This window comes from Phycodurus eques, chromosome 1 (genome assembly GCF_024500275.1).
Source record: "Phycodurus eques isolate BA_2022a chromosome 1, UOR_Pequ_1.1, whole genome shotgun sequence".
Classification (NCBI taxonomy): Eukaryota; Metazoa; Chordata; class Actinopteri; order Syngnathiformes; family Syngnathidae; genus Phycodurus; species Phycodurus eques.
The window spans coordinates 37,377,853-37,404,165 of record NC_084525.1 but is presented as its reverse complement, the minus strand read 5'-3'; the positions used below and the strand labels follow the sequence as shown (position 1 = coordinate 37,404,165).

Here is a 26,313-nt window from a genome sequence, read left to right as displayed (position 1 = left end):
GGAACTCATAGGCGATGGAGATGAGAGGAAGAGGGTGCCTGTTTTTGACCGTTATGTCATTGAGACCCCGGTAATCGATACAGGGTCGTAGACACTTGTCCTTCTTGTACACAAAGAAAAATCTGGCTCCCGCAGGGGATGAAGATGGGCGAATAATCCCGGCTGTCAGTGATTCATCTTCATACATCCTTCATAGCCTTGTGTTCCGACCCTGAAAGAGAGAATAACCTCCCTTGTGGGGGTGTGGTTCCAGGCAGCAAGTCAACAGCCCAGTCATAAGGTCTGTGGGATGGAAGGGATTTGGCCTTGGACTTGGAAAAAACGTCTTTAATGTCCTGGTAACAGGTGGGCACTTGAGATAAATCAGGATCCCCAGATGGAGTCTGTGGATTGTCATTTGAAACATAGCCCTGAACATCACATGGAGGCTTGAAACAGTTCTGGGCGCAATTGCTGCCCCATGACATAACCTGAGCTAAATGACAGGTCATTTAGCAGGGAGGTGGAGCTGTCGCAGTTCTGTGGTGAGAGTTCATAGTCCGTAATGGTCTGAATACCTCGCCATAGACTCATGGTGTCACTGTTGTCACTCAAGCGGTGGGCAATCTTCCTGGAGTACTCCCTCTTGGCCTCCCTGATGCCACGGGACAGATTGGCCCTGGCTGTCCTCAGGTCCTCCTCATCCCCAGACCTAAAAGTCGCATTACGGACCTTCAGTAGTCTGTAGACCTCCCCCGACAGCCATGGCTTCTGATTGGCACAGACAGTGATGGATTTAGTGATGGTGACATGATCCCTGCACTTGCTGATGTAGACAGTAACAGTCTCTGTGTACTCCTGAAGGTCTGTGATGGAGTTGTAGGTGGCAGCCTGTTTGAACATGGTCCAGTCTGTGGTGGAAAAACAGTCTTTAAGTGATGAATAAAACGGCCGGCACTTCAGAGCCATAAACTCCAGTAGCGGTGTGCAGTGTTGACTGACCAAGATAGCATCCCGGCACCAGACGTCATTGATGTAAACACACAGTCCGCCGCTGCAACTCTTGCCTCCCGCGAGAGGTCTGTCTGCTCGGTAGCATGCTAGCCGGTCGAGCTGAATTGCGGTGTCTGGAATGCTGCTGTTAAGCCATGTTTCCACAAACACAAAACACAGCACGCTTGTTGTCCAGAGAGCGTAGGTTGGCTAACATGGTGGAGGGTTAGCTGCTAACCTAGCTTGGATACCTCCGCGCTTGCCCCGTTTCTGCTTCCTCCTTTGCCGTTTGTGGTGCCTCCACTCTGGGCGCGATGCAGGAGTGGGGGTCACAGCTGTTGTAGGCACCCGGAGCAGACCGCAGTTCCGTAGCTCCTCAGTCAGAGTAGACTTTAACTTGGTTAAACTAGTTCTGCCGGTGTCGAGCAGAAGCTTGCGACTGTATCTGCGTCTTGGAACATGTAAACATGATGAACACGGACTAAAACACAAACATGAAAACACTGTTTGTTTGGGACAGAGAGCAGCCGCTGCGTATGCATGCGCCACCATCTTGGGGGGGAAAAAAAGGAAAATTTAAATTTGTTACTCTGGGCCCCGGAAGCCTAACACCGTACAAAGGAGAGAAGAACAAACTCTTCTGATAGAGGCTTATCAGAGCTAACCAAGATTTGCTGTGCCTTTTTTAAGACTTGACCCTCATAAATATCAGTCAAAGAAGGCTGCTGAGTGCCAATTATTTTACTGGCCACTTTGATAATGTCTTGCAACCATATTTTGTTCTGCACTGTTAAGTTACCGTACCACGAGACAAAACAAAATGTTAAAATTGATTAAATAAATGACTTAGGGCGGCATGGTGGGCGACTGGTTAGCACATCTGGCTCACAGTTCTGAGGACCAGGGTTCAAATCACGGCCCCGCCTGTGTGGAGTTTGCATGTTCTCCCCGTACCTGTGTGGGTTTTCTCCGGGTATTCCGGTTTCCTCCCAGATCCCCACAAACTTGCAGGGTAGGTTAATTGAAGACTTGCCCATAGGTATGAATGTGAGTCCGAATGGTTGTTTGTTTATATGTGCCCCGCGATTGGCTGGAGACCAGTTCAGGGTGTTCCACGCCTCTCTGCCAGAGATAGCTGGGATAGACTCCAGCATGCCCGTGACCCTTGTGAGGATAAGTGTAATGGAAGATGAATGAATAAATGATTATTATAATTATACAACCCCAATTCCAATGAAGTTAGGACAATGTGTTAACGGAATACAATGATTTGCAAATCATGTTCAACCTATATTTAATTGAATGCACTACAAAGACAAGATATTTAATGTTCAAACTGATAAACTTGATTGTTTTTAGCAAATAATTATGAACTTAGAATTTTATGGCTGCAACACGTTCCAAAAAAACTTGGACAGGGTCATGTTAACCACTGTGTTAGATCACCTTTTCTTTTAACAACATTCAATAAACGTTTGGGAACTGAGGACAGTAATTGTTGAAGCTTTGTAGTTGGAATTCGTTCCCATTCTTGCTTGATGTACAGCTTCACCTGTTCAACAGTCCGGGGTCTCCGTTGTCGTATTTTACGCTTCGTAATGCGCCGCACATTTTCGATGGGAGACAGGTCTGGACTGCAGGCAGGCTAGTCTAGTACCCACACTCTTTTACTACGAAGCCACGCTCTTGTAACACATGCATTTGGTTTGGCATTGTCTTGCTGAAATAAGCAGGGGTGTCCATGAAAAAGACATCGCTTGGATGGCAGTGTATGTTTCTCCAAAACCTGTATGTACCTTTCAGCATTTATGGTGCATTCACGGATGTGTAAGTTACCCATGCCATTGGCACTAACACAGCCCCATACCATCACAGATCCTGGCTTTTGAACTTTGCGTCCATAACAGTCCGGATGGTTCTTTTCCTCTTTGGCCCGGAGGACACGACGTCCACAATTTCCAAAAGCAATTTGAAATGTGGACTCATCGGACGACATAACACTTTTCCACTTTGCATTAGTCCGTCTTAGTCTAAGCAGAAAAGTCTTTGTGGGCCCTTTTTACAGATGGCAGAAGTGTTCAGGTCATGGCTTGAGTCGTTGTCAATCACTGTGCCCAAATATTTGTAGCTCTCTACTGTTTCTACTTGTAAGCCCTTGATGGTGAGGGGAGGATTGGAGAGAGCACTTCTCTTCTTGAAGTCAACAGACATGTCTTTAGTTTCTAGTACATCTGTCTCCGGTGAAACCAGCCATATAAAGAAGTTTTTCGCACTTAACTAAACTGTGCTGAAGTATACAGTACTGTCTGAATGTTAGTATGATAAATGCTAGCTCTGCAACTTTTGTAGGTTTCCCAAAGATAAACTGCTGAAAAGCTGTGGGAAGCAGCTGTCAGACAGTCTATAGTCTATCTTCAGTGATTGCCAGTTAGTTAGTTAGATTCAGAATCAGAATCAGAATCAGAATCATCTTTATTTGCCAAGTATGTCCAAAAAACACAATGAATTTGTCTCCGGGAATTGGAGCCGCTCTAGTACGACAACAGACAGTCAATTTACAGAGTACACTTTTGAGACATAAAGACATTGAGAAAAACAGTCACTGAGCAATAAAGGGTTGCTCGTTATCTGGTAATGCCGGTACATCCATCCATCCATTTTCTGAGCCGCTTCTCCTCACTAGGGCCGCGGGCGTGCTGGAGCCTATCCCAGCTGTCATCGGGCAGGAGGCGGGGTACACCCTGAACCGGTTGCCAGCCAATCGCAGGGCACATAGGAACAAACAATCATTCGCACTCACAGTCATGCCTACGGGCAATTTAGAGTCTCCAATTAATGCATGTTTTTTGGGATGTGGGAGGAAACCGGAGTGCCCAGAGAAAACCCACGCAGGCACGGGGAGAACATGCAAACTCCACACAGGCGGGGCCTGGGATTGAACCCGGGTCCTCAGAACTATGAGGCTGACGCTCTGACCAGTCTCCACCGTGCCGCCTGCCGGTACATTATTCTTATTATTTTTTTTATTATGTTAATTTTTTTGACAATTGGGCAAAAAGCACTTAGCACTTAGAGCAGTTCTAGCACTTAGATCAGTTCGAATGACTTAGAGCACTCTACCACTTAGAGCAGTTTGAATGACTAATATTGCAATGACCATTGTGCAAGGGCGCCGAGACTTCAAGCGAGTAGTACGACAGTCTGGGACAATGTTGATTGTGCAAATGTTGCAGATACTCCTCAATCAGTGTGCAAATGGAGCAGATGCTACTCTGGCATGAGTGGCCACTTTTGGGCACCAACAGATATGCAAATAGTGCAGCGTGGTGAGACTACTACAGCGAGAGCACGAGTAATATATAATTGGCCCGACAAAAATGTGACAACAAACTCAAGATAAAAAAAAGACAAAAAATTGCCAGCATGTTGCAATGGAATTGTAGGTTAGGTGTTTAAGAAGTTGACTGCAAGAGGGAAGAAGTATGTTGGAATGTGATTGCGTGTTTGCCAGTAGGCTAGTTAAATTGATATAAATCAACGAATATAAACGCAACCCTAGTGAGGATAAGCGGTACGGAAAATGGATGGATGGATAATCAAAATCCCTCAACGCAAATGTTACTGCTCTATTTAATAGAAAATCACATCAGATTATTATTATTATCGGTTATTATAGACACTAATTAAATATTTAAAATTTAGCATTCATTCTATAAATTTAAATATTTATCATCACAGTAACGGCATTCTATACATTGGTAGCTGTAAATATTCATGAAAACATTTTTTTAAAATACATACGTTGGTTTGGTGCTCAGTACTAAACATATAAGGAGAAAACATGTACAGTAGTCAGACTAAAAATGTGTGCGTGTGTGCGTGCTTTGTATGTTGTCGCTTTTTGAAGTTAGGTCCATTTGCAAAAGTTTACAGGCGGTTATGCCACATCCAATATGGCAGACACGCTGATGTATTGCAACAACTGGGGAACCAACTGTCTACGTTCTCGTCTGTGTTGAAGTCGGTTTCCCGTCCAGGGCGGAGTGAGAGATCCAGCGTGGCAGCGGTGCTGGGCAGTGCAGACCGGGGTCGGACAGCCGTGTCAGTCGTGACAAGCGCTGGGGCGAGTGGTGAGAGTAGCCGAACGACCGGGACGAAGAAACCACCACTGGGGCGAGCGCGTCCATTCACGCTCGGCCGTTTGTTTGTTTTTGTTGTTGTTTTTTTAAGCGCGATGTATGACGTCATAGGCTACAGTCGCCCAAATGACCAGACGATACAGGGCTCGTGGATAAGGTGTCCGGTTGTATTGACGGGGTCTTCAATGGACCGGGGAAGGGAGCTCTGATGGCTCTCCTCGGCCCGGGCTGGAAGGAGACACCGAGGGCAGCGTACAGCAGCGGCAGCAGGTATCAGGGAAGAGACGCGGTGTCCGCACCCCGCGAAAAAGAAGCACCACGGTGCGGCTGTCGTGCTTTTCACCGGAGGGTACGAGCGGGAAGGGGAACATGGCCGCGCAGTCGGACGGTAAAGCCGGGATGGGTTTCGCCCAGCTTTACGACGTCGACGCCGACGAGCGGCTGGACTCGGCCGCCATCCACATCTGCCAGTGCTGCCGCTCTTCGGCGTGCTACTGGGGCTGCCGCTCCGCCTGCCTCGGCTCATTGCTCGGCGGGGGCCAACCCGCCGCCGGGGGGGTCGGCATCCGCGAAACTCACTGCCCACCCCGGCAGCAGTTGTGGCTGGACTGCCTCTGGATCATACTGGCCCTCCTCGTCTTCTTCTGGGACGTTGGTACGGACCTGTGCCTCGCGGTGGAGTACTACCAGAGGCGGGACTACCTGTGGTTTGGCCTCACGCTCTTCTTCGTGTTGGTGCCATCGGTGCTGGTCCAGATTTTGAGTTTCCGCTGGTTTGTGCAGGACTACACCGGCGGGGGGCTCGGGGAGGTGGAGGGTCTGACAAAGCGGGGTGCGGTGGCTCCGGGGTGCCACTATCCCGGCAAGGACCGCTTGCAGCTGGCCACTATCTGGCTGTGGCAGGCCATCATACACATCCTGCAGCTGGGGCAAGTCTGGAGGTAGGTGGGCATGTGCGTGGTGAGGATGCGCCACACACCGTGGTACAAACGCCCCCACCCCCTCACACAAGCTCCTCTCGCACAGTACGGTTGAATTCACTGCGGTCAAGTCAGCCTCCACTCGTAAAGTAGCAGTCAAGCCAGCCGCCCCTAATTTTGTTCATACTCGGCATTACGGAGCGGCGCGGTGGCCGACTGGTTAGAGCGTCAGCCTCACAGTTCTGAGGACCCGGGTTCAATCCCTGGCCCCGACTGTGTGGAGTTTGCATGTTCTCCCCGTGGCTGCGTGGGGTTTCTCCGGGCACTCCGGTTTCCTCCCACATCCCAAAAAACATGCATAAATTGGAGACTCTAAATTGCCCGTAGGTGTGCATGGTTGTCTGTTTGTATGTGCCCTGCGATTGGCTGGCAACCGGTTCAGGGTGTACCCCGCCTCCTGCCCGATGACAGCTGGGATAGGCTCCAGCACGCCCGCGACCCGAGTGAGGAGAAGCGGCTCAGAAAATGGATGGATGGATGGATAGGCCTTACGGTAATAGGTCGCCAACTCGCGGCGAAAGCCACCTTCAAAATCAAATCTTACCAAAAATACGGACGTAAGTGCTCTTCGGTTAAGGAATGCAACCAGCAAAGTTAATTTGAATCTTGACATACATTACATACCTACATTAAAAAAATTACATTATTTGATATCTTAGGAAAAATAAATGGCAATGGACTGCACTTATATAGCGCTTTATCCACATCATCACAGTGGCCAAAGCGCTTTACAAAGACTCATATTCACACACACATTCATGAACCAATGGGCGACTGCTGCCATGCAAGGCGCTGCCATGCCCACTGGGAGCAAATTAGGGTTCAGTGTCTTGCCCAAGGAAACTTCGACATGCGGACAGTCGTAGCAGGGATTCGAACCTGTTCTACCTACTGAGCCAAAGCCACCCTAAAATAACCCCATTGGTATTGCAAGACAAGTCCAGATCTGTGTGACAGACCGCCAAGAACTCCACGAAAAGAGGTTTGATGAAGATCTGATATTGTATTTCAAAATAAAAATCTCTGAAAACTGCATATGTTGCTTTCATTTCATTACACCTGACTGAAAAAATCTGTTAAATCTTTGTAATGATTGGACACTACCAATTTCAGTGGACTTTTATTTTGAAATGCCACATCAGATTTTGATGGGACCTCTTTTGTTGCAGACCTGGGGTGGTGTAGTGTCCCCCAGAACTGGTCTGGTGTTGTGATAACTGGGAGATTTTTTTTTAAATAATTTTTGAAATCTGTGAACATGACAGTGAAATACACCAATTGCAGTGGACTTTTATTTTGAAATGCCACATCAGATTTTGATGGGACCTCTTTTGTTGGAGACCTGGAGTGGTGTAATGTCCCCCAGAACTGGTCTGGTGTTGTGATAACTAGGAGATTGTTTTTATGAATTTTTGAAATCCGTGAACATGACAGTGAAATATACCAATTTCAGTGGACTTTTATTTTGAAATGCCACATCAGATTTTGATGGGACCTCTTTTGTTGGAGACCTGGGGTGGTGTAGTGTCCCCCAGAACTGGACCGATATTGCAATATCTCATTACAAATATTTAACAGATTTTTTTCAGTCAGGGGTAATGAAAGTAACATATGCAGTTTTCAGAGATTTCTATTTTGAAATACAATATCAGATCTTCATAAAACCTCTTTTCGTGGAGTCCTTGGTGGTCTGTCACACAGATCTGGACTTGTCTTGCGATACCAATGGGATTATGTTGGGGTGGCTTTGGGTCAGTAGGTAGAACAGGTTCGAATGCCTGGTCCGACTGTCCGCATGTCGAAGTGTCCTTGGGCAAGACACTGAACCCTAATTTGCTCCCAGTGGGCCTGGCAGTGCCTCGCATGGCAGCAGTCGCCCATTGGTTTATTAATGTGTGTGTGAATTTGAGGCTTTGTAAAGCGCTTTGGGCACTGTGATGATGTCGATAAAGCACTATATAAGTGGAGCCCATTACCATTTATTTGTCCTAAGATATCAAAGTAAATTTTTTAATGTATGTATGTAATGTTTTTCAAGATTCAAATTAACTTTGCTGGTTGCATTCTTAAACCGAAGAGCACTGATGTCCATATTATTGGGAAGCTTTTATTTTGAAGGTGGCTTCGACGCGAGTTGGCGACCTATTACCGTAATGCCTAGTATGAACAAAATTAGGGGCGGCTGGCTTGACTGCTACTTTTCGAGTGGAGGCTGGCTTGACCGCAGTTTGAATTCGTTCCGTGACCAAGCTTGTAACTCAAATTACTCGTATATCAAATCATGTTTCCCTTTCGAAATCAACTGACATGCAATTAATCAGTTCCATCCCGCCAAAACACCACAAAAAAATATTCCTTATGTGTTTTTATTAAATAAAAACAATGGCACTGTGTTGTATAAAATCATAAAAGATGATGTAAAGGGATGACTTGTTTTAGGATGTGTAATTACTGCTCTGTGGGACAAGCCGAAAGGCAACCACACGGCGGCCATTCATGCTTATCATTTCCTATATTCCTGGTAATTTACCATCTACTTTCAACTGTAACATGGTTTCCAGTCGACTACTGTTCAAGTCAAGAATTTACTCCTTCAATCCCTTCTGACTCCCCAAAAATTTAGGTCAAGACTCAGCTGTTTACCTGCACCATAAAAAAAAGCTTTCTTTTGGAGTCAAAAATGCACAACTTCTGGACAGGGGCCATGTACATGAAGGTGGAGAGACCATTGCTTAACAGAGGAGGTGGCTTACGACACAACCTATCTCCCACTTACTATGAAGAGGAAGAATCACCTTTATTGTCATGAACATGCATGCATGCACACAAAATTTGTTCTCTGCATTTTACCCATCAAAGTGAACACATACAGTGGAACACACTGGAGCAGGGGGCAGCTGAAGCGTCCGGGGAGCATTTTGGGGTATCAGTGTCTTGCTCAAGGACACCACAGCCGGGAGTCCGGGGGATGTTGGCAGACAGTCCAGTCGGGGTCTTGAACCTATGTCCCCCACAGTGGCAGGCAATGATTTTAACCATTGGGCCACAGCTGTCCGATGCCGTCCTTCCATCCATTCCAAAGAAACTCAATAATTCTGCCTCCAACACGAAAGCTTCCTGGGCCATAAGACAGCTCCTACACCTTTTTATAACTGAATTCAATATTAACGACTCTGGAGTTTGCCCCCCACCCCCACCCCCCACAATGACTCTTGTTGACAGGCAGTGGGCTCTCTGCCAGGTATTCGAACGACTCCCCCTTTTTCATTCCAAAAGAATGATACCATTCATGGTTTGGAGCCTACCTCCAACTTGGACTGTAAATCGCTGAGTTTTTCCACACCAATCCATGCTAGTGCTGTCCTAACTTCAGAAAGCCTTGTTGCATGAACTGATGAAGCCTGCTCAGATGAGAGGTGAAACATCTACAACAATCAGAACAGTTAAGTTGCGATCGATTCAGTGCCCTGAGAATGAAATGACCTGGATGAATGAGACCATTTCCAGGCATTCATCTCGCACGGCCTTGCGCTTAAGTAGCCTGTTAAACTCTCGCCAGATTCTTAGCTACACCACTACCACAAACGGCACTCGCCTGGTCACTAAACTACACTGTGGGCTGCAATAGTAGATAATAGACTATTCCTCACAGCACTTGGGCACTAAACTGCAGACCAGTTCCAGGGAAACCTGACGCTCGCTCGTAACACATTATGCTCAAAACATAAGGCAAAGGATTGATAAGCCGACGGGTCGCAAGTCCAAAAACTAGTTAGTTGGGCCGCTCGGAAATTTACCACTCTTTAATGGGGAAAGTGTGGTGTCGACTAAATGAAACTGAGTGGAAGAAGAGCTTGCTTTACGATGACAGCTCAATGACCAAGCCTTTCTGCAGCCTCTCTCACGATTCAGTTAGTATAACACAGACACTAATTCCATGTCTGTGCGAAAACTCCCAAAAGAGAGTAAACTGTGCCTACAAATACCCCCCCCCCCCAAAAAAAAAAAACTGTACAGTATTTTAAGCATTCTTTGAACCCTTTTGCAAGTGTGCATTCCACTGAGCTACAAAAGCATTGTGTGTGTGTGTGTGTGCGTGCACGTGCAGGCGTGTTTTGAGTGGGGGGAGAAAGTGCTCTCCCAACGGGTGTCAGTGCACATAGAGCACCTGCACTTCTGCCAAGTCACCCCTCTAAATCTACACACATGCAAACACATAATAAAAGGTATCCAAATTATGAACATCCCCTTTCTTAGCAGCCCACGTCATAGACTAAAATGAACATTTGTTTCGAGGTTCTTTATAACCAGTATCAATATCAAACCTATGAACTAAAAGGCAACGTGTGTGGAACTAACCCAATTGACTTAATATTCATTAATTAATGTTTCAGCTAAAAGTTAAACATAGCATTGTTAAAATAGTTATTTGGGACTGTTTCATCACGTCAAATGGTTTATATGTGCAAGTTTTACCTTGACTTCCTGTTTAAAGCTTGGAGCCTTTTATTTTGAAGGATACGCAAGGAACTCAGCATTTTGGCACGAAAAGTAACTTCACACGGCACCTGTGATTTTTCGCATTCCACGCCCGACTCCAAGGACCAATGAAACGCGGAGTGAGTTTACGGGACTCTGTTTGAAGTGGGAGGTCATGGGAGAAAAGCCAGACGGATTAACCCACCTTGTATTCGGGCGTAGGGCAGCGATGACGGTCCGCGAGCTGCTTGCTACGCGCCGCGGACCGGGTCAACCCCGCCAGGACGTCCTCCCACACCCCCTGGATTCTCCGGAGGTGATCATGTACGGTTGGAACTGCCACCGCCTGCTCCTGTACTTTGAATAACGGGGGATGGAAACCGTAGCAAGCCATGAACGGGGACATACCGGTAGCGGAGTTGGTGAGGGAGTTGTGAGCGTATTAGATCAACGGGAGGAATGTACTCCATGAGGAGGAGTTGCGTGCGGCCACACAGTGGAGAGCTGATTCCAGGGATTGATTGGCCCGCGGCGGCACATCTGCCTCACAGTTCTGAGGACCGGGGTTCAAAACCCGGGCCCGCCTGTGTGGAGTTTGCATGTTCTCCCCGTGCCTGCGTGGGTTTTCTCCGGGTACTCCAGTTTCCTCACACATCCCAAAAACATGCAGGGTAGGTTAATTGAAGACTCTAAATTGCCCGTAGGTGTGACTGTGAGTGTGAATGCTTGTTTGTTTATATGTGCCCTGCGATTGGCTGGCGACCAGTTCAGAGTGTACCCCGCCTCTCGCCCGAAGATAGCTGGGATAGGCTCCAGCACGCCCGCGACCCTATTGTGGATATGCGGAACGGAAGATGAATGAATGAATGAATGATTGGCCCTCTCCGTCTGGCCGTTGGTCTGCGGATGATACCCCGAGGATAAGATGGCTGCTGTGCCCACCGCCTTGCAGAATTCCTTATAGACCTGAGAAGAGAACTAGGGACCTTGATCGAAGACTATGTCGATGGGGATACCATGGAGTTTGAACACATGCAAGACAAGGTGGTTAGCAGTTTCCAGGGTGGACGGGAGTTTATGGTGTGCCATATAATCTACAAATTTGGAAAAGCGATCAATGATAGTGAGAATGACTGAGTTACCTTCTGAGGGGGGCATGGCGGTAATGAAGTCCACGGCGATGTGAGACCAAGTGCAGCTTGGAATCTGTAAGGGGCGCAACAGGCCAGCTGGGGGCAGGTGTGAAGACTTGCTCAGACGGAGCAGGCTTGGACGAACTCTCGGGTGTCTTTGATGAGGCTGGGCCACCAGAAGTGCTGCTGGATAAACTGGGTAGTACAGGTGATGTCAGGGTGACAGGTGAGTTTAAAGGTGTGGGCCCACTGTAAGACTTCAGAACGTGCAGAATCCGGTACATGCCCGGGCTTGGGATCAGGTTGGTTCTTTTGAGCCTCCTTGACCACCTGCTCGATATTCCACGTGGATGCTCTAATGAAACAGGAGGACGGGAGAATGGGTTCGGGTTCTGCTGAGCTGGAGGGTAGTGAGTTAATACAGGACAGGGCATCTGCCTTGGTGTTATGGGAACCGGGATGGAAGGAGAGACTGAAATTGAACCTGCTCAGGAATAGTGCACAGCGACCTTGTCGTGGGTTGAGACGTTTAGCAGTTTGAGAGAGGACACATCCTTGGGACGCCCTGGTGCTGGTGGTGCGTGTAAATGAGTTGGTGTCCCCCATCCTCACCTGCTGTGTCCTGCCCATTAGGAAGATGTAAATCCACTAGCAGATGGCAAGCAAGACTCTGAGCTTGAGGAGTTTGGAGATGATGGTGTTGAACGCAGAGCTGAAGTCCACGAACAGGATCGTCGCATAGGTCCCCGTGCCGTCGAGGTGTTCTCAGAATGAAGTGCAGTCCCATGTTGACTGCGTCATCCACAGACCTGTTTGCTTGGTAGACAAACTGCAAGGGTCCAGCATGGGACCTGTGACGCTCTTGAGATGGTCCAGCACGAGGTGTTCAAAGGACTTCATGACTACAGATGTCAGGGCGACAGGCCTGTCTAAGTCATTCAGACCCAAGATTGCAGGTTTCTTGGGGACTGGGATGATGGTGGAGCGTTTGAAACAGGATGGTTCTTCACACAATTCCACAGCTCTATTGAAGATCTATGTGAAAACTGGAGCGAGCTGGTCCGCGCAGACTTTGAGGCAGGATGGGGACACAAAGTCTGGGCCTGTCGCTTTGTTCGTTTTTTGTTGTTGGAAGATACGTATCTCATCCTGCTTGTGGATTAACTTGAAGTGAATAACATTTAATATTTGGTGGCATAACCCTTACTTGCAATAACTGCATCAAGCCTATGAACCATTGATTTCACCAGACTGTTGAATTCTTCATTTGAAATGCTTTTGCAGGCCTTTATTGCAGCCTCTTTCAGGTCTTGTTTGTTTCTGGGTTTTTTTCCCCCTTCAGTCTCCTCTTCAGGAGGTAAAATGCATGCTCTTTTGGGTTAAGGTCCGGTGATTAACATTGCCAGTCTAAGACCTTCCACTTTTTCCCCCTGATGAAGTGTTGTGTTGGCAGTATATTTTTGGTCGTTGTCTTATTGCATGATGAAGCTTCTTCCGTTTGGAGGTATTTGCAATGAATGCATGCAATAAAACAGGCCTATTTAACTAGTGGCCCATTTGAAATTTTATTTGATATGGCCCGCCAGACTTTAATATTTTAATTTGATATAACGTGTGGTGGCGGCACAGTGACCGTCTGGTTAGAGCGTCAACCCCACAGTTCTGAGGAGCGGGGTTCAATCCCTGGCCCCACCTGTGTGGAGTTTGCATGTTCTCCCTGTGCCTGTGTCGGTTTTCTCCGGGCACTCCGGTTTCCTCCCACATCCCCAAATAAATGCATAATAGGTTAATTGACAACTCTAAATTGCCCGTAGGTGTGAATGTGAGTGTGAATGGTTGTTGTTTTGGATGTGCCCTGCGATTGCCTGGCAACCAGTTCAGGGTGTACCCCGCCTCCTGCCCGATGATAGCTGGGATAGGCACCAGAAAATGGATGGATGGATGTAACGTGTTGTAACGTGTGTGTTTGCAGTAATCAATATGTCACGTATGGGGAGAAGCTGGAGCCAAGAGCAGGCGGATGCAGATGTCAAATAATGAACAGTTTATTGAGGAAAGGTAATGGCGGTGGTCCTCGGTGGGTTGGCAGGCGGTGGCGTGGACAAGTGGCAGGCAGCGGTGAGGACAGGCAGCTGGCTTGGCGGCAGGAATGACGTGTATCAGGAACACGGGGGAAAACACAGGAGTTAAATGTTTGGAAAACTGCAGGGGCGTTGGTTAAACCGAATGGCATGACCAGATACTCGAAGTGTCCGAGAGGGGTATTGAAGGCGGTCCCCCTCTCGGCTAAGGATGAGGTGGTAGGCGTTTTGTCAATGCAATTTGGTGAATACCTGGGTGTCACAGAGGGGTTCAAACAACAGGTCAATGAGGGGAAGCGGAGATTTAGTCTTCACGGTGAGATCATTGAGACCACGGTAGTCGATACACTGGCGGAGAGTGGTGTCTCTTTTCAACAAAAAAGAAGCTGGCCCCAACTGGAGAAGAGGAAGGTCGAATGAGTCCGGAAGCCAGAGAGTCATGGATATAGTCCTCCATTGCCCTTTTCTCAGGTCGGGAAAGGTTGTACAGTGTGTCCAGTCTATGGTGGGTTTATGTTTTTGGAGCCAGGGAATTCCAAGGACTAATGGGGTATCAGGGGAAGGGATAACAAAAAGAGAGATGTTCTCAGGTGATTTCCTGAAATAAGCAAGGTGAATGGCACAGTTTGGTGGGTAACAGGGGAGATGATTTGGCCATCCAGGGCTGTGACCTTCTTCTGGGACGGAAGTGGTTGGAGAGGGATTTGGAGCTGGTGAATTATGGCTTCATGAATTAAATTGTCATCGGCACCGCAATCAATCAGGGCAGTGATGGGGGTGTTATGAGTAGAAACTATAATGCAAGCGGGAACGGTCATGCGAGAAGGAGAGCTTGAGGGAATGGAGGTTTGGCACACAACGATGCTCTCGGGTTGCGGTGAGCCTCGTCTTTTGGTCGGAGGAGACACGAGGAAATAAAGTGACCGGATTGAGCGCAGTAGCTACACAGCCGCTGGGTGATACGACGCTGACGCTCCTGTGGATCTAATCGTGTCTTTGCAATTTGCATGGGCTCTTTGGTGACTACGGGGAGTGACGGAAGTGCGGGACGCGGGTGTGAAGCCGACGGCGCGGTGCTCGCAGTGGGATGGCTTTTGCGCAAGCGAACCCCCCTCTCCCGTGTTCGCTCTCGATGGAAAGGCCAATGAGATCCTCGAGAGAAAGGAGGGCTCGTCCCAGACCGCTCGCTCATGCTTGAGCTACTCGGAAAGGCCATTAGAAAAGAATCCCCCTAAGTGCCGCGTCAACCCACCCACATTCACCCGCCAATATCCGGAACTCTATGGAATATTCTGCTGCTGATTTAGCGCCCTGTGTGAGCGTGAGGAGACAACGGGTGGCTTCTTTGCCCTGAACGGGGTGATCAAACACTTTATGGAGTTCGTTGGAAAAGGAATCAAATGAGTGGAGTACCGGGGTGGAGTTTTGCCATAAGGAAGTGGACCATTTAGCTGCTTTGCCGCGGAGGAGGTTAGTGACATAAGCTACTTTGGATTGTTCGGTGGGATAACTGTATGATTGAAGGTTTAAAACGAGTGAGCAATTGAGTAAAAACTGGCTACATGCACCTAGGTCCCCGGAGTAGGGCTCGGGCGGCGGGACATGAGATTCTTTGTACAGAAGGCAGGGTGGCTCTGAGGCTGCGGGCTCGGAAGGCGTAATTACAGGTGGAAGTTTGGATAGCATGGTCGAGGAAAGGAGGGATACTTGTTGTGTGAGGGAGTGTAGGGATTCCATGAGTTCTTGGAGAGTCTTTTCTTGTCTTCCTATGTGGGCTCCTTGGAGAGTGAGTGCGTTCATCACCATAATGGCCAAAGTATTCTGTCACGTATGGGGAGTACCTGGATCCACGAGCAGGCAGATGCAGATGTAAACTGATGAACAGTTTATTGAGGAAAGGTAATGGCGGTGGTCCTAGGTGGGTTGGCAGGCAGTGGCATGGACAGGTGGCAGGCAGTGGTGAGGACAGGCGGCTGGCATGACGTGGATCAGGAACACTGAGAACAAGGAGACACAGGAGTCAAAAAAGGAAACGCTGAATAGAGTGACTTACGTGAGGTAAATGGGCCGTGGTACCGCTGGAAGTAACGGCAATCTTTTGGCGAGGATTTCCTGAAACAGGCAGGCTTATATACCGGTGGTGATGAGGCTGATTGGAGACAGGTGCTGAAAACAGAGAGGAGAGGGGGGAGAGAGAGAGGACGCAAAGCGCCCTCAACTAATGGAACTGCAGGGCATTATATGACACAATAAAATCATGGCGATACAAAAATCCATATGATGACAACTTTGTTCAAGTGGACTTGCCGTAAATAGCTGCTCGCAATAAAGGACCTACAGGCTCATACCAAAATCCAAGAGACTACAACGCTATTCGCTACAAACTTTGACAAACAAGACGGGCTTCAGAATGTCTCTCTTAAAGCCGAAAAAACGCAAAGCGGATCTTGGAAACCGGCAATTCCAGAAGGAATAGACTGAGAAGTATTTATGTTTTGTATTTTGTCTGCCGAAAACAACAAGTATTAAACCGGTACCCTGGTGATATGGATATAAGAAACCTTTTGCCGAAAGGAAACAGTAAACTGCACGCTTGCTGTCATTGATTGCTGTCATTCAACAAAATTAAGTAGTTTGTCACTTCAGCTATTAAAAAAAGTGCCTCTCTCAGACACAGCATCTCTTCACAGAGTGGAAGTACTTGCAAAGGATGTTGCAGGAAAGCCTCTGGAAACCTGGGAGAAATAGAATATATGTCTATTGCGGGCACTGTGGGCAAATCAACATGGGTCAGCTAAGTGTAATCCTAAAATTCATTTCTTTTTCTATCATATTTAATCGTCTATTTTAAAAGAGACTCACTGAAGTCTGTGTAGTGGTTCAGACTCAGAAGTCTGATATGTATGGTGGTTCTTGTAGCATTAAACATTTGTGTAGTCTTGTTTTGGTTGTGCACAGGGGTCAAATACTTTTAAAATGGTTGTAAATCTAGTTCTTTAATCTTGCTATTATATTAAACACAATTATCCAACATCAAAATTATGGCTAGTGAAAATGCTGGGTGGCTAGTAACTTTGGGAAACCACTAGCCACAGTGGCTGGTGAGCAAAAAAGTTAATTTCAAGCCCTGGATATAGGGAAACCCATTAGTCCTTTGGCAATATGAGTCCCCAGTAACCGGGACGAATTACACAGTCGGAGGGAGTCCCGCCCTCACTTACTGTGTACAAAAAGTGTTGCGGTGTTTTCATTTGTTTTGCGTTAATGTCATTGTGTTGTGGTGTTAATGTGTTGTGTTGTGGCATTTGCAACTGTTGTTGACAATAATTTTGCTACGGCATTCATCAGCGATTCAAATTTCGAATCGCAGCAATACTAGTCAGCCACTCATGAATACTAGCTGCAGAATGCTGCACACTGCAAAACAATTCAGTTGCATTCGGTCGCCTCGGTTTGTGTTCGGGCTACCTTCAGCCTCTCAGCTCTAACTGCAAAGACAATTGTTCCCTCGCTCATTCCCTTCCTGGCTGATCTCTCTGAGAAGATTATTTTATGGCGTCCACTTGCCTCTGGGCAGACAGCAGCTCAAGTAACAACTACTGTGTTGTTTGTGTTGTGTGTGTGTGTGTGTGTGTGTGTGTGTGTCTTTACATCCTGCTGAGAGGGAAAACACCACTGCAGTACCTCAGCTTTCGTCAGTTTTGACTTTCAAGGGTTAAATCGACCACCCATCAACACACACACAGACACACACACACACACACACACACTCACACACACACACACACACACCTCCTACTTCCACTCCAACCCGCGAGCCCCCATCAGACTGCAGAATGGGCTCTCCTACCTGTGAAAAGTGGAGGAGCAGGGGAGAAGGGGCAAGGGAAGCCTTCAGACTGATTGAGATGGATCGTTAAGAGATGGAAAGAGGCTATGGAAAGTATGGAGGAGAAAAGAGATGCATATAGGAGAGGGAGGAAGAAGAAGGGGATGATGATGATGAAGGGGCAAGGGGAGTGGATAGATGGAGGATGAAGAGGATGGAAGGGATAAGATGGGGAGAGGAAGAGATGGGGAAAAGAGGTGGGTTGCTTGCACACAATACCAGAGAAAGGGGGATGGGAGAAGGAAAGGGAAAGTGCTGGGGGAGGGTTGATGTAAAAAGATCCACACTTACGGTTTGTAATTGTCGAATGCAAGCAGCTGTTAGCAGCTGTCACCCGCTACTCCGTCTTTAAACCAAAAGGCTCGTTTGTTTACACCGAAGCCAAACATAATACTGTTAAAATAAATATAAATATTTCTTCAGTCCAGGTCACACCATATTTTGATACAAAATGTCATCCCACAATCCATGCTCCTTGCAGGACAGCCGAGTATATGAGCTCCTCTATGGATGCTGTATTTTTCATGCTATGTGGATGTACAGTAACTGATACTTTTTACGGTACTTTTTACAGTTATTCTTTACGTGTACTTAATGGCAATACCGCACCAGACATGCAATAAAAGCATACAATGACGCCTGTGCACATGGAAAGTATTAAAGCACTTAAACATGCATACATACAGTCAGAGCCCAGGGACATTTTAATTGAAATTCATACCCACTCACGTGAGCTTTTACTATTTACTATCTTAACAACAAAGTGTGGAGCATCTTTTACTTGTCTGCCTGTTTGTTCACAAGACGTTAATGATAAGAAGAAGCATTCACATACGTTTAGCTCAAGTTCACAGTTGCTTACTCTTTGGAATAGATGTTGTTCAAAGGGAATATAGGAAGCCATAAGTGATGGTCATCCTGAAAATACATAACTTTTTTTGTTAGAGTTTTTGGCTCATCTAAACTCTACAAAAACTTATCATTCATGGTATATGCTGTATGTAGGAATGCACAGAAAATTGAGTCAATGAACATTTTTGTCTGAAAATGGCTCAAAAGTGCATTTTTCAGCCAAAACATGTCGCTGAAGCAACACGGCCCAACAGGATGTGCTGTTGACACAAGCAAAACCTTTTGGCCAGCGTACAGTTATGTACCCCGCTGTGTATACTAACGCAACTAAACACAATGTGGAGCCACACGAGGCCAAAGTTCATTCACATCTGGTGTCAACGCAGCTTAATTCACTAATCATCGTCTCCATGCAGGGGTGGACTGCCCATCAGGCCCGGCCGGGCTGGCAGTCCTCTGGAGCCCATTGCGTTGCTGCTGTTTTTTCCCCCCTTTTTTTTCTAAGAGAGTAGCCCACAATTTAGAGGGGACGGCACATTGGTCGATATTTAATATAGACAGTAGATTGAACCAATCAGAATATAGTACGAAACCGGCCCAATCACTTTGACAAATGTTGAGGGGTGGCCCATTGGTCCATCTGTAACATAAACAGTGGATTGAACCAATTAGGACATAGGAAGAAAGCGGCCCCACCTCACGGTGCTTGTGACAGTTGTGTAGAGCAAAGAGCGTTATGTGGAAAAATTAAAAGTTGCGTGAAATTGAAGAATTTCATCTTAGATGCTGGAAAATGTGCAAAAATTGAACTGTTGTACCCTGCACATTCGTGACAAAAGCACCAGCAATATGGAAGAATATCTGTGCCATCAGATTTTGAATCTGAATTAATAATACTGGTTTTTTTGTACCATCAAAATATTCAATGTACTTTTCAGCTTCAAAAATTCAACATATTGAAGTGCATATTTCAACATTCGACATACGTTGTCTGGTTCAACTTCCATCCATCCATTTTCAACACCGCTTATCCTGGTTAGGGTCACGGGGCACTGGAGCCTATCCCAGCTGACTTCGGGCGAAAGGCGGACTACACCCTGAACTGGTCGCCAGTCAGTCGCAGGGCACATGTAGACACGGACAACCATTCGCACTCAAATTCACACCGTCACCTGGTTCAACTTACGTTGCTCAATTCGACATTCAGTTGCAAATTCAACAGTCAGTGTATTTTTTCCCAAAAAGTCACTTCCAGGGTGCGTTCTATTCGGAAAGTTGGAGATTTCTCACAACCCCCGAGTTGGCTTTCAAAGATGGCTGCCCCGAGTGTAAACAGTAAGTAGAAGTTCCTTCCGTTTCTTATCACTTCGGAGTAGTTTTTGTCACACTAAATCAGCCTTATACATTATCTTGTTCGACCTATATAGTGCTGTGAAGAAGGATTTGCCTCCTTCTCAAATGCTTATTTTTATCTATTTATATTTTTATCCCCACTGTTTAAGATCATCAAACAAATGTAAATATCAGCTAAAGATAACCCAAGTAAACATAAAATGCAGTTTTTAAACTGTGATTTTATTTATAAAGGGAAAAAAAACTATTCAAAGCTACATGACCCTGTCCTTGTTAAATCACAAATTCATTGTTTTTTCATAAAATTTTCACTGACCACACCCAAAACTGATTACCTACATTCATTCATTCTTTTTCCGTTCCGCTTATCCTCACTAGGGTCGCGGGCCTGCTGGAGCCTATCCCAGCTATCTTCGGGCGAGAGGCGGGTACATTCAAAAAGGGTACATTCAGCCATTTCTCAAGCTTTAGGACTCCAGCGAACCACAGTGAGACCCATTATCCACAAATGGAGAAAACATGTAACAGTGGTGAACCTTCGCAGGAGTGGCCAGTCTCCGGCATGACCTTAATCAGGTCAAAAACCCAAAAAATTGTTGCTGAATTAAATCAATTCTGCAAGGAAAGACTCATTCCGAGTTATAGAAAATGTTGATGATGCTGAAAGTGGCCCAACCAGTTATTAGGTTTTGGGAGCAATTACTTTTTCCACACAGGGCCAGGTAGTTCTGAATAGTTTTTTCCTTTAATAAATAAAATCACCATTTGAAAAATGCATTTTAGGTTTACTTGGATTATTATGTGATATTTAAAGTTGTTTGACAAACTTAAACATTAAAGTAGGGAAACTGCAAAAAATTTGAGAAGGGGGCAAATACCTTTTCATGGCACTGTATACGGTATTATTGCTGAAGTGTAAAATACTTTTTTCATTATGCAAGCTACAATACAGCCCGTGCTAACAACGGTAGCTTCGTGGTAGACATGTTGTTTTCATTTGTTTCCGTGACTTGTTTATGTGGAGAATTCAAATTTAAGTTCTATGTAGCAGTGAATGACCTCTGGACAAGGGATGCACATCGTGAACATTGTTTAGACTTTAATATAAATCGTTTAGGCGGCACGGTGGTCAACTGGTTAGAGCGTCTGCCTCACAGTTCTGAAGACCGGCCCCCGGCTATGTGGAGTTTCATGTTCTCCCCGTGCCTTCGTGGGTTTTCTCCGGGCACTCCGGTTTCCTCCCACATCCCCAAAACATGCATGTTAGTTTAATTGACAACTCTAAATTGCCCGTAGGTGTGTATGTGAGTGCGAATGGTTGTTTGTTTGTATGTGCCCTGCGATTGGCTGGCAACCAGTTCAGGGTGTACCCCGCCTCTCGCCCGAAGATAGCTGGGATAGGCTCCAGCACGCCCGCGACCCTTGTGAGGAGAAGCGGCTCAGAAAATGGATGGATGGATGAATGAATCGTTTATCAACGACCATAGTAATCAGGATATAACATAATTTTTTATTCCAAAATATTTGTGATGCAAAGATTTACTGAGGGAAATGGCAATAATGTAAACGTTTTCCCCCTCCAGTCTGTGTGGAAAGCAATACTGGCTTGTATTTCAATCTCCACAGGAGGACACTTTTTCCTGGTCCCTTTGTTCTAGAGAACACACGATGCAGCTACGAATTACATCAGCGCAACTGCATGCACCACTGTGGCAAAGCTGGTTATGGCTGGGGACAGTAACATCACAACAGGTTAGAAATAAATCATAAAAGCCACCAAAGTGCTGTCTATAATACAATGTATGATAGACAATTATTAAAATATATTGTAGAGAGCTTAGAGGAGAATGCTGCCTGCACCCTCAGCCCTTCACCATCTCCTGCCATGCCGACAAACGAAGGCTTTAGTCGGGACCAGACGTGTTCCTTAATGACCTGAGGGCATCATGATGCCATCTTTCCTGAGGTCTCACGTCTGTGAGAGTAGAAGGAAGAGCAGAGATGAGACCAGAGAACCTTCAGGTGTCACCCTGCCTCTTGCCCCAGCACCCAGACGGCCTCATTAGCGTTGGCTGGAACAAGATGACGACCTCCAATTCCTCCCGTAAGTCCGAGGAGGCCTTTCTGAGGGGCCACAAAGAGTTCCTGGCTCAACTGAAGTCAGCCCTGATGGGTTGACTGATAGATCAACTGTAAGAGCTAAATTGATGAAACCTTTCGTTATAGTTGGCATTTTATGTTTACACTTTTGCACAATGTTCACTACCTTATTACCTTCTTTGTTGTGTTTTTTTTTTAAAATATATTTTATTAACTGTATTATATTTCTACTTGGAGTCATTGCAGTAAATAATAAGAAAAATAAACAATTGAGTAAAACATTTATTGGCAGGGGAAAAAAGTTATGACAGCAGTGCATTCTTGATAGAGCAGGATCATTTCATAGTATGGCCTTGTGACATTTACAATGTGTTCTCTACTCATTTTCATTTGCCTGTCTTGGGCATCCCTTTGGGTGTTCCTGACAGATCTCTGACGCACCCATGCCCATCTTGTGGAGAAAGCAAGCCGCCATTATGATCATCACCATTGCATCGATCCGCATGTTCTGCAGATCTCGTAGGCGCCTCCACTTGCACTTCATACTGAAAATCTTTCAAGAAAAAGAGGGAGTATTAATTAAGGGATAAGCCAAAGTTTGTCAAAAATGCAGAACCACAGTAAAAACAATTCTGCATATCAAATAATGGCGTGAGACTATGGAACATATGAGAGTGAAGATGGAATAATGTGCAAACTTCAATCCGTTTAAAAACATACAAATTATCCTTACAAAATATGAGGCGGTAGTAGTACCAATATTAATATAAATCATTGTATGGGAACATAAATACGTTTAAATGTATATTATTTTTGTTTTGTGTGTGGTCGTCAATCTTTTTTACTTTTCAATAAAATCCAAGACACTGCTGTTACTGTCATAATCCTTTGTATTATTGTATTAGCATATTGATTAAGGATGTGTATATATTATTTCTTACTTATTATATTACTATAGTGCTGTATCGATGTTCTATAAAGTAACAATATTAACAAAATATTGTAAGATATTAACAATAAACAATATTCACAATGAAGCATTCCTATTTCAGAGGTCATTCGCTGCTACATCGTACTTCTAAACATTCTCCATATAAACAGGTCACGGAAACATAAATGAAAATAACGTGTCTGCCACAAAGCCACCAGGCTAATGTTAGCTGTTGTTGGCACGGGCTGCATTGTAACTCGCATAACGAAAAAGGTATTTTGCACTCCAGCATAAATACCATATATATATAAATATATATATGTGTGTGTGTGTGTGTGTGTGTGTGTGTTATGTCAAACAATATTATGTATACGGCCGATTTAGCGTTACAAAAACTATTCAGAAGAGGTAAGAAGCGTATTATTACAGGAGCTTCTACTTACTGTTTACATTCGGGGTAGCCATCTTTGAAAGCCAACTTGGGGCTAGTGAGAAATCTCTGACTTGCCAAAAGGAACGCACCCCAGAAGTGACGTTTTTGGAAAAAATACACTGAATGTTGAATTTGCAACTGAATTTGCATCTGAATGTTGAATTAGGCAGCGTAAGTTGAACCAGACAACGTATGTCGAATGTTGAAATATACACTGAATGTTGCATTTACAACTGAATACGCTGAATATTTGACACTGAATGTTGACTTTGCAGCTGAATAAGTTGAATTTTTTAAGCTGAAAAGTACACTGAATATTTTGATGGCTATAATATTTTGATGAAAAAAAATCAGCGTTAGTAATTCAGAATCAAAATCTGATGGCACAGATATACTTCCATACAGCAACAGCTGATGGTAGACCAAGCTGAAGACAGCAGCAGTGGGCACGAAAGCAGACTTGAACCCGGGGGTGAGCGAAAAAGTGTAACTGCACAATGGTAAGCAGGTTGTAACATCATAGGTTGTAATTAAAAGAGGGACTTTGAGACATAGTTGCTTTGCATGAGTTCATAAAGCAGCCTTTTTTTTTTTTTTGCATGATACAAATGCATGTTGTAGCTTTTTATGGGAAGGAGCACCTTTTAACCTGAAGCCTGAGCTGCTATATCAGGGTTATCCAGAAAATACATAATAGAAATGATTTCAATAAAAGGGATAAAAGAGCCAATTGAACTAAACAGAGCAACCAAAACTGGTGGGCTTACCAATAGACACTAAACTTCTTATAGCCTGGATGATGACACATTATATTTGAAATAGAATATACTGTACATAAGGAGCTACGGTATATTCACTTATTTGCTTCCCACAAAGTTTATTTGATAGACTTCTAAAGTCATGATTAACTCCTAAATTTTAATTAGCCAGAAGGCAGAAGTTTTTTCAAAAAACCAGACCGCTGGTTGAACACAGTACCGATTTTATGACTGCTGTGTATAACTGCCTCAACGGCTCCTGTGGCAGGGCGTGCTTTCTCAGAAGCCGCAGGATGGGGAGACCGGGGCTAGATGTCACACTTTTTACTCTCTTATGTATTTCTTGGAATCGATACATCATATATAAACAAAATGTGTACCGGATGAAAGACCAAAGTGTCAGGTGTATATTTCGTCTTCATGTCATTTTCATATTATGTGTCAGTACAGAGTGAGACGCAATCTAATAGAGAGTGTGAACATGTGACAAGTTGCCCCACCATTGGGTAAGTTGTCTCGCTATATGGGGTAAAATGTCACAATGGATTTTATTACGAATAAAACAAGGACAACAACAACAACAATATTGTTGTTATCCATTTTTACTTGAAAGTGAACATTGAAGTCAGGCACAGAAAATGTTTATCATTAAGCTTGAAAAAGTCATTGAACATAACCGTTGAACAAAAGTTAAGATAAAAGATGCAACATACAATGGATTCAAGTCATTAGAAACTGCCGGCACGTAGGCTCAGTCTCAAATGGCTGTTTTACCTTTCTTAAACTGAAAATTCAAGATTAAACTGAATTACAAAAAAAGAAAGCTTTGCTGCGTTACGAAAATACATGGGACAACTAACCCCAAAAGGACTGAGACATTTTGCCCCAAACTACCATGTTTTCCAATGCTTGCTCAAACTTAAAGTTATCTTAAAACAGAACAATGACGAAGGTAGGAGAAGATGCCTTAATCTCTCCGCTAACAATTTCACGCTAGGATTTGTATCTGGTAGAAGGTTATTTTCAAATATATCAAATGAACTTTTTTTACTTTGGGTTGTGCAAAAAGGTTGATTGGCGCTCATCTCATCTTACAATATGTGATTCTCTTGTCAGACAGGACACGACCCCTGACCATGTAAAGGAAGAAAACTAGTATTGTACTTTTTAGTTGCGACCTCTTGTGGAGAAGATATTTGCAATGTGACAACTTACCCATGTGACAACAAGCCCCGGTCTCCCCTACATCCTCTGCTGGACCTTTTTGAGGATGGAGTTGATGTTGGTCTCCCACTCCAGGTCCTCAGAAACTGTCATTCCCAGGAACTTGAAGGTCTCAATGGTTGACACAGGGCAGAGTGAGGGGCAGCTGTGGCGAAGGATGTTTCCTGAAGTTCATGATCATCTCTACAGTCTTGAGCCTGTTCAGCTCCAGGTTGTGTTGGCCGCACCAGAGCTCCAGCCGCTCCACTTCCTGTCGATGCGCAGACTCGTCATCGTCTTTGATGTGGCCGATGACTGTGGTGTCATCTGCAAATTTAAGAGTTTGACAGCCGGGTGCGTTGAGGTGAAGTCGTTTGTGTAGAGCGAGAAGAGCAGCGGAGAGAGGATGCATCCTTTGGGCGCCCCGGTGCTGATGGTGCGTGTGGATGAGGTGGTGCCCCCCAGCCTCACCTGCTGTGTCCTGCCAGTCAGGAAGCTGTAAATTCACTGGCAGATGGCAGGCAAGACGCTGAGCTGGAGAAGCTTGGAGGAGAGGAGTTCGGGGATGATGGTGTTGAACGCAGAGCTGAAGTCCATGAACAGGATCCTCACATAGGTCCCTGTGCTGACAAGGTGTTCGAGGATGAAGTGCAGTCCCATGTTGACTACGTCATCCACAGACCTGTTTGCACAATAGGCATGGTCTAGAATGTGGTTTTCCCTGGTGGGACAGTCAATGTGCTGCTTGTATTTAGGAAGTTCATGGTTGAGTTTTGCTTTCTTAAAGGCCCCAAGAATAATGAGGAGTGAATCTGGGTGGTTGAAGTCGTAGTCCTAGTCTCACGCACCAAATAGTTGATTAATCAACAATAATTGATCAATAAAAGTAGCGAGCGACATTTAGATCATTGTAACGGAGTAAAAGTACTGTTACTTCTTAACAGCAGAAGCGGCGGAAGTGTTTTTTCTGGTCTCATCAGCTCCTGTGACTTATCCAAAGTAGGTCCCCG

At 45.4% G+C, this 26,313-nt stretch overlaps 1 protein-coding gene across 1 annotated transcript in view; it reads left to right on the top strand.

Annotated features, from left to right (window-relative positions):
* The first annotated feature begins 5,008 nt into the window (after positions 1-5,008).
* The window catches only part of xkr6a (XK, Kell blood group complex subunit-related family, member 6a), a 34,168-nt gene continuing 12,863 nt past the window's right edge, over positions 5,009-26,313 (top strand). The window contains exon 1 of the mRNA XM_061691058.1: positions 5,009-6,052. Coding sequence (XP_061547042.1) covers positions 5,481-6,052 — 572 coding nt within the window. The 5' untranslated portion in view covers positions 5,009-5,480. The remainder of the gene's footprint in view (positions 6,053-26,313) is intronic.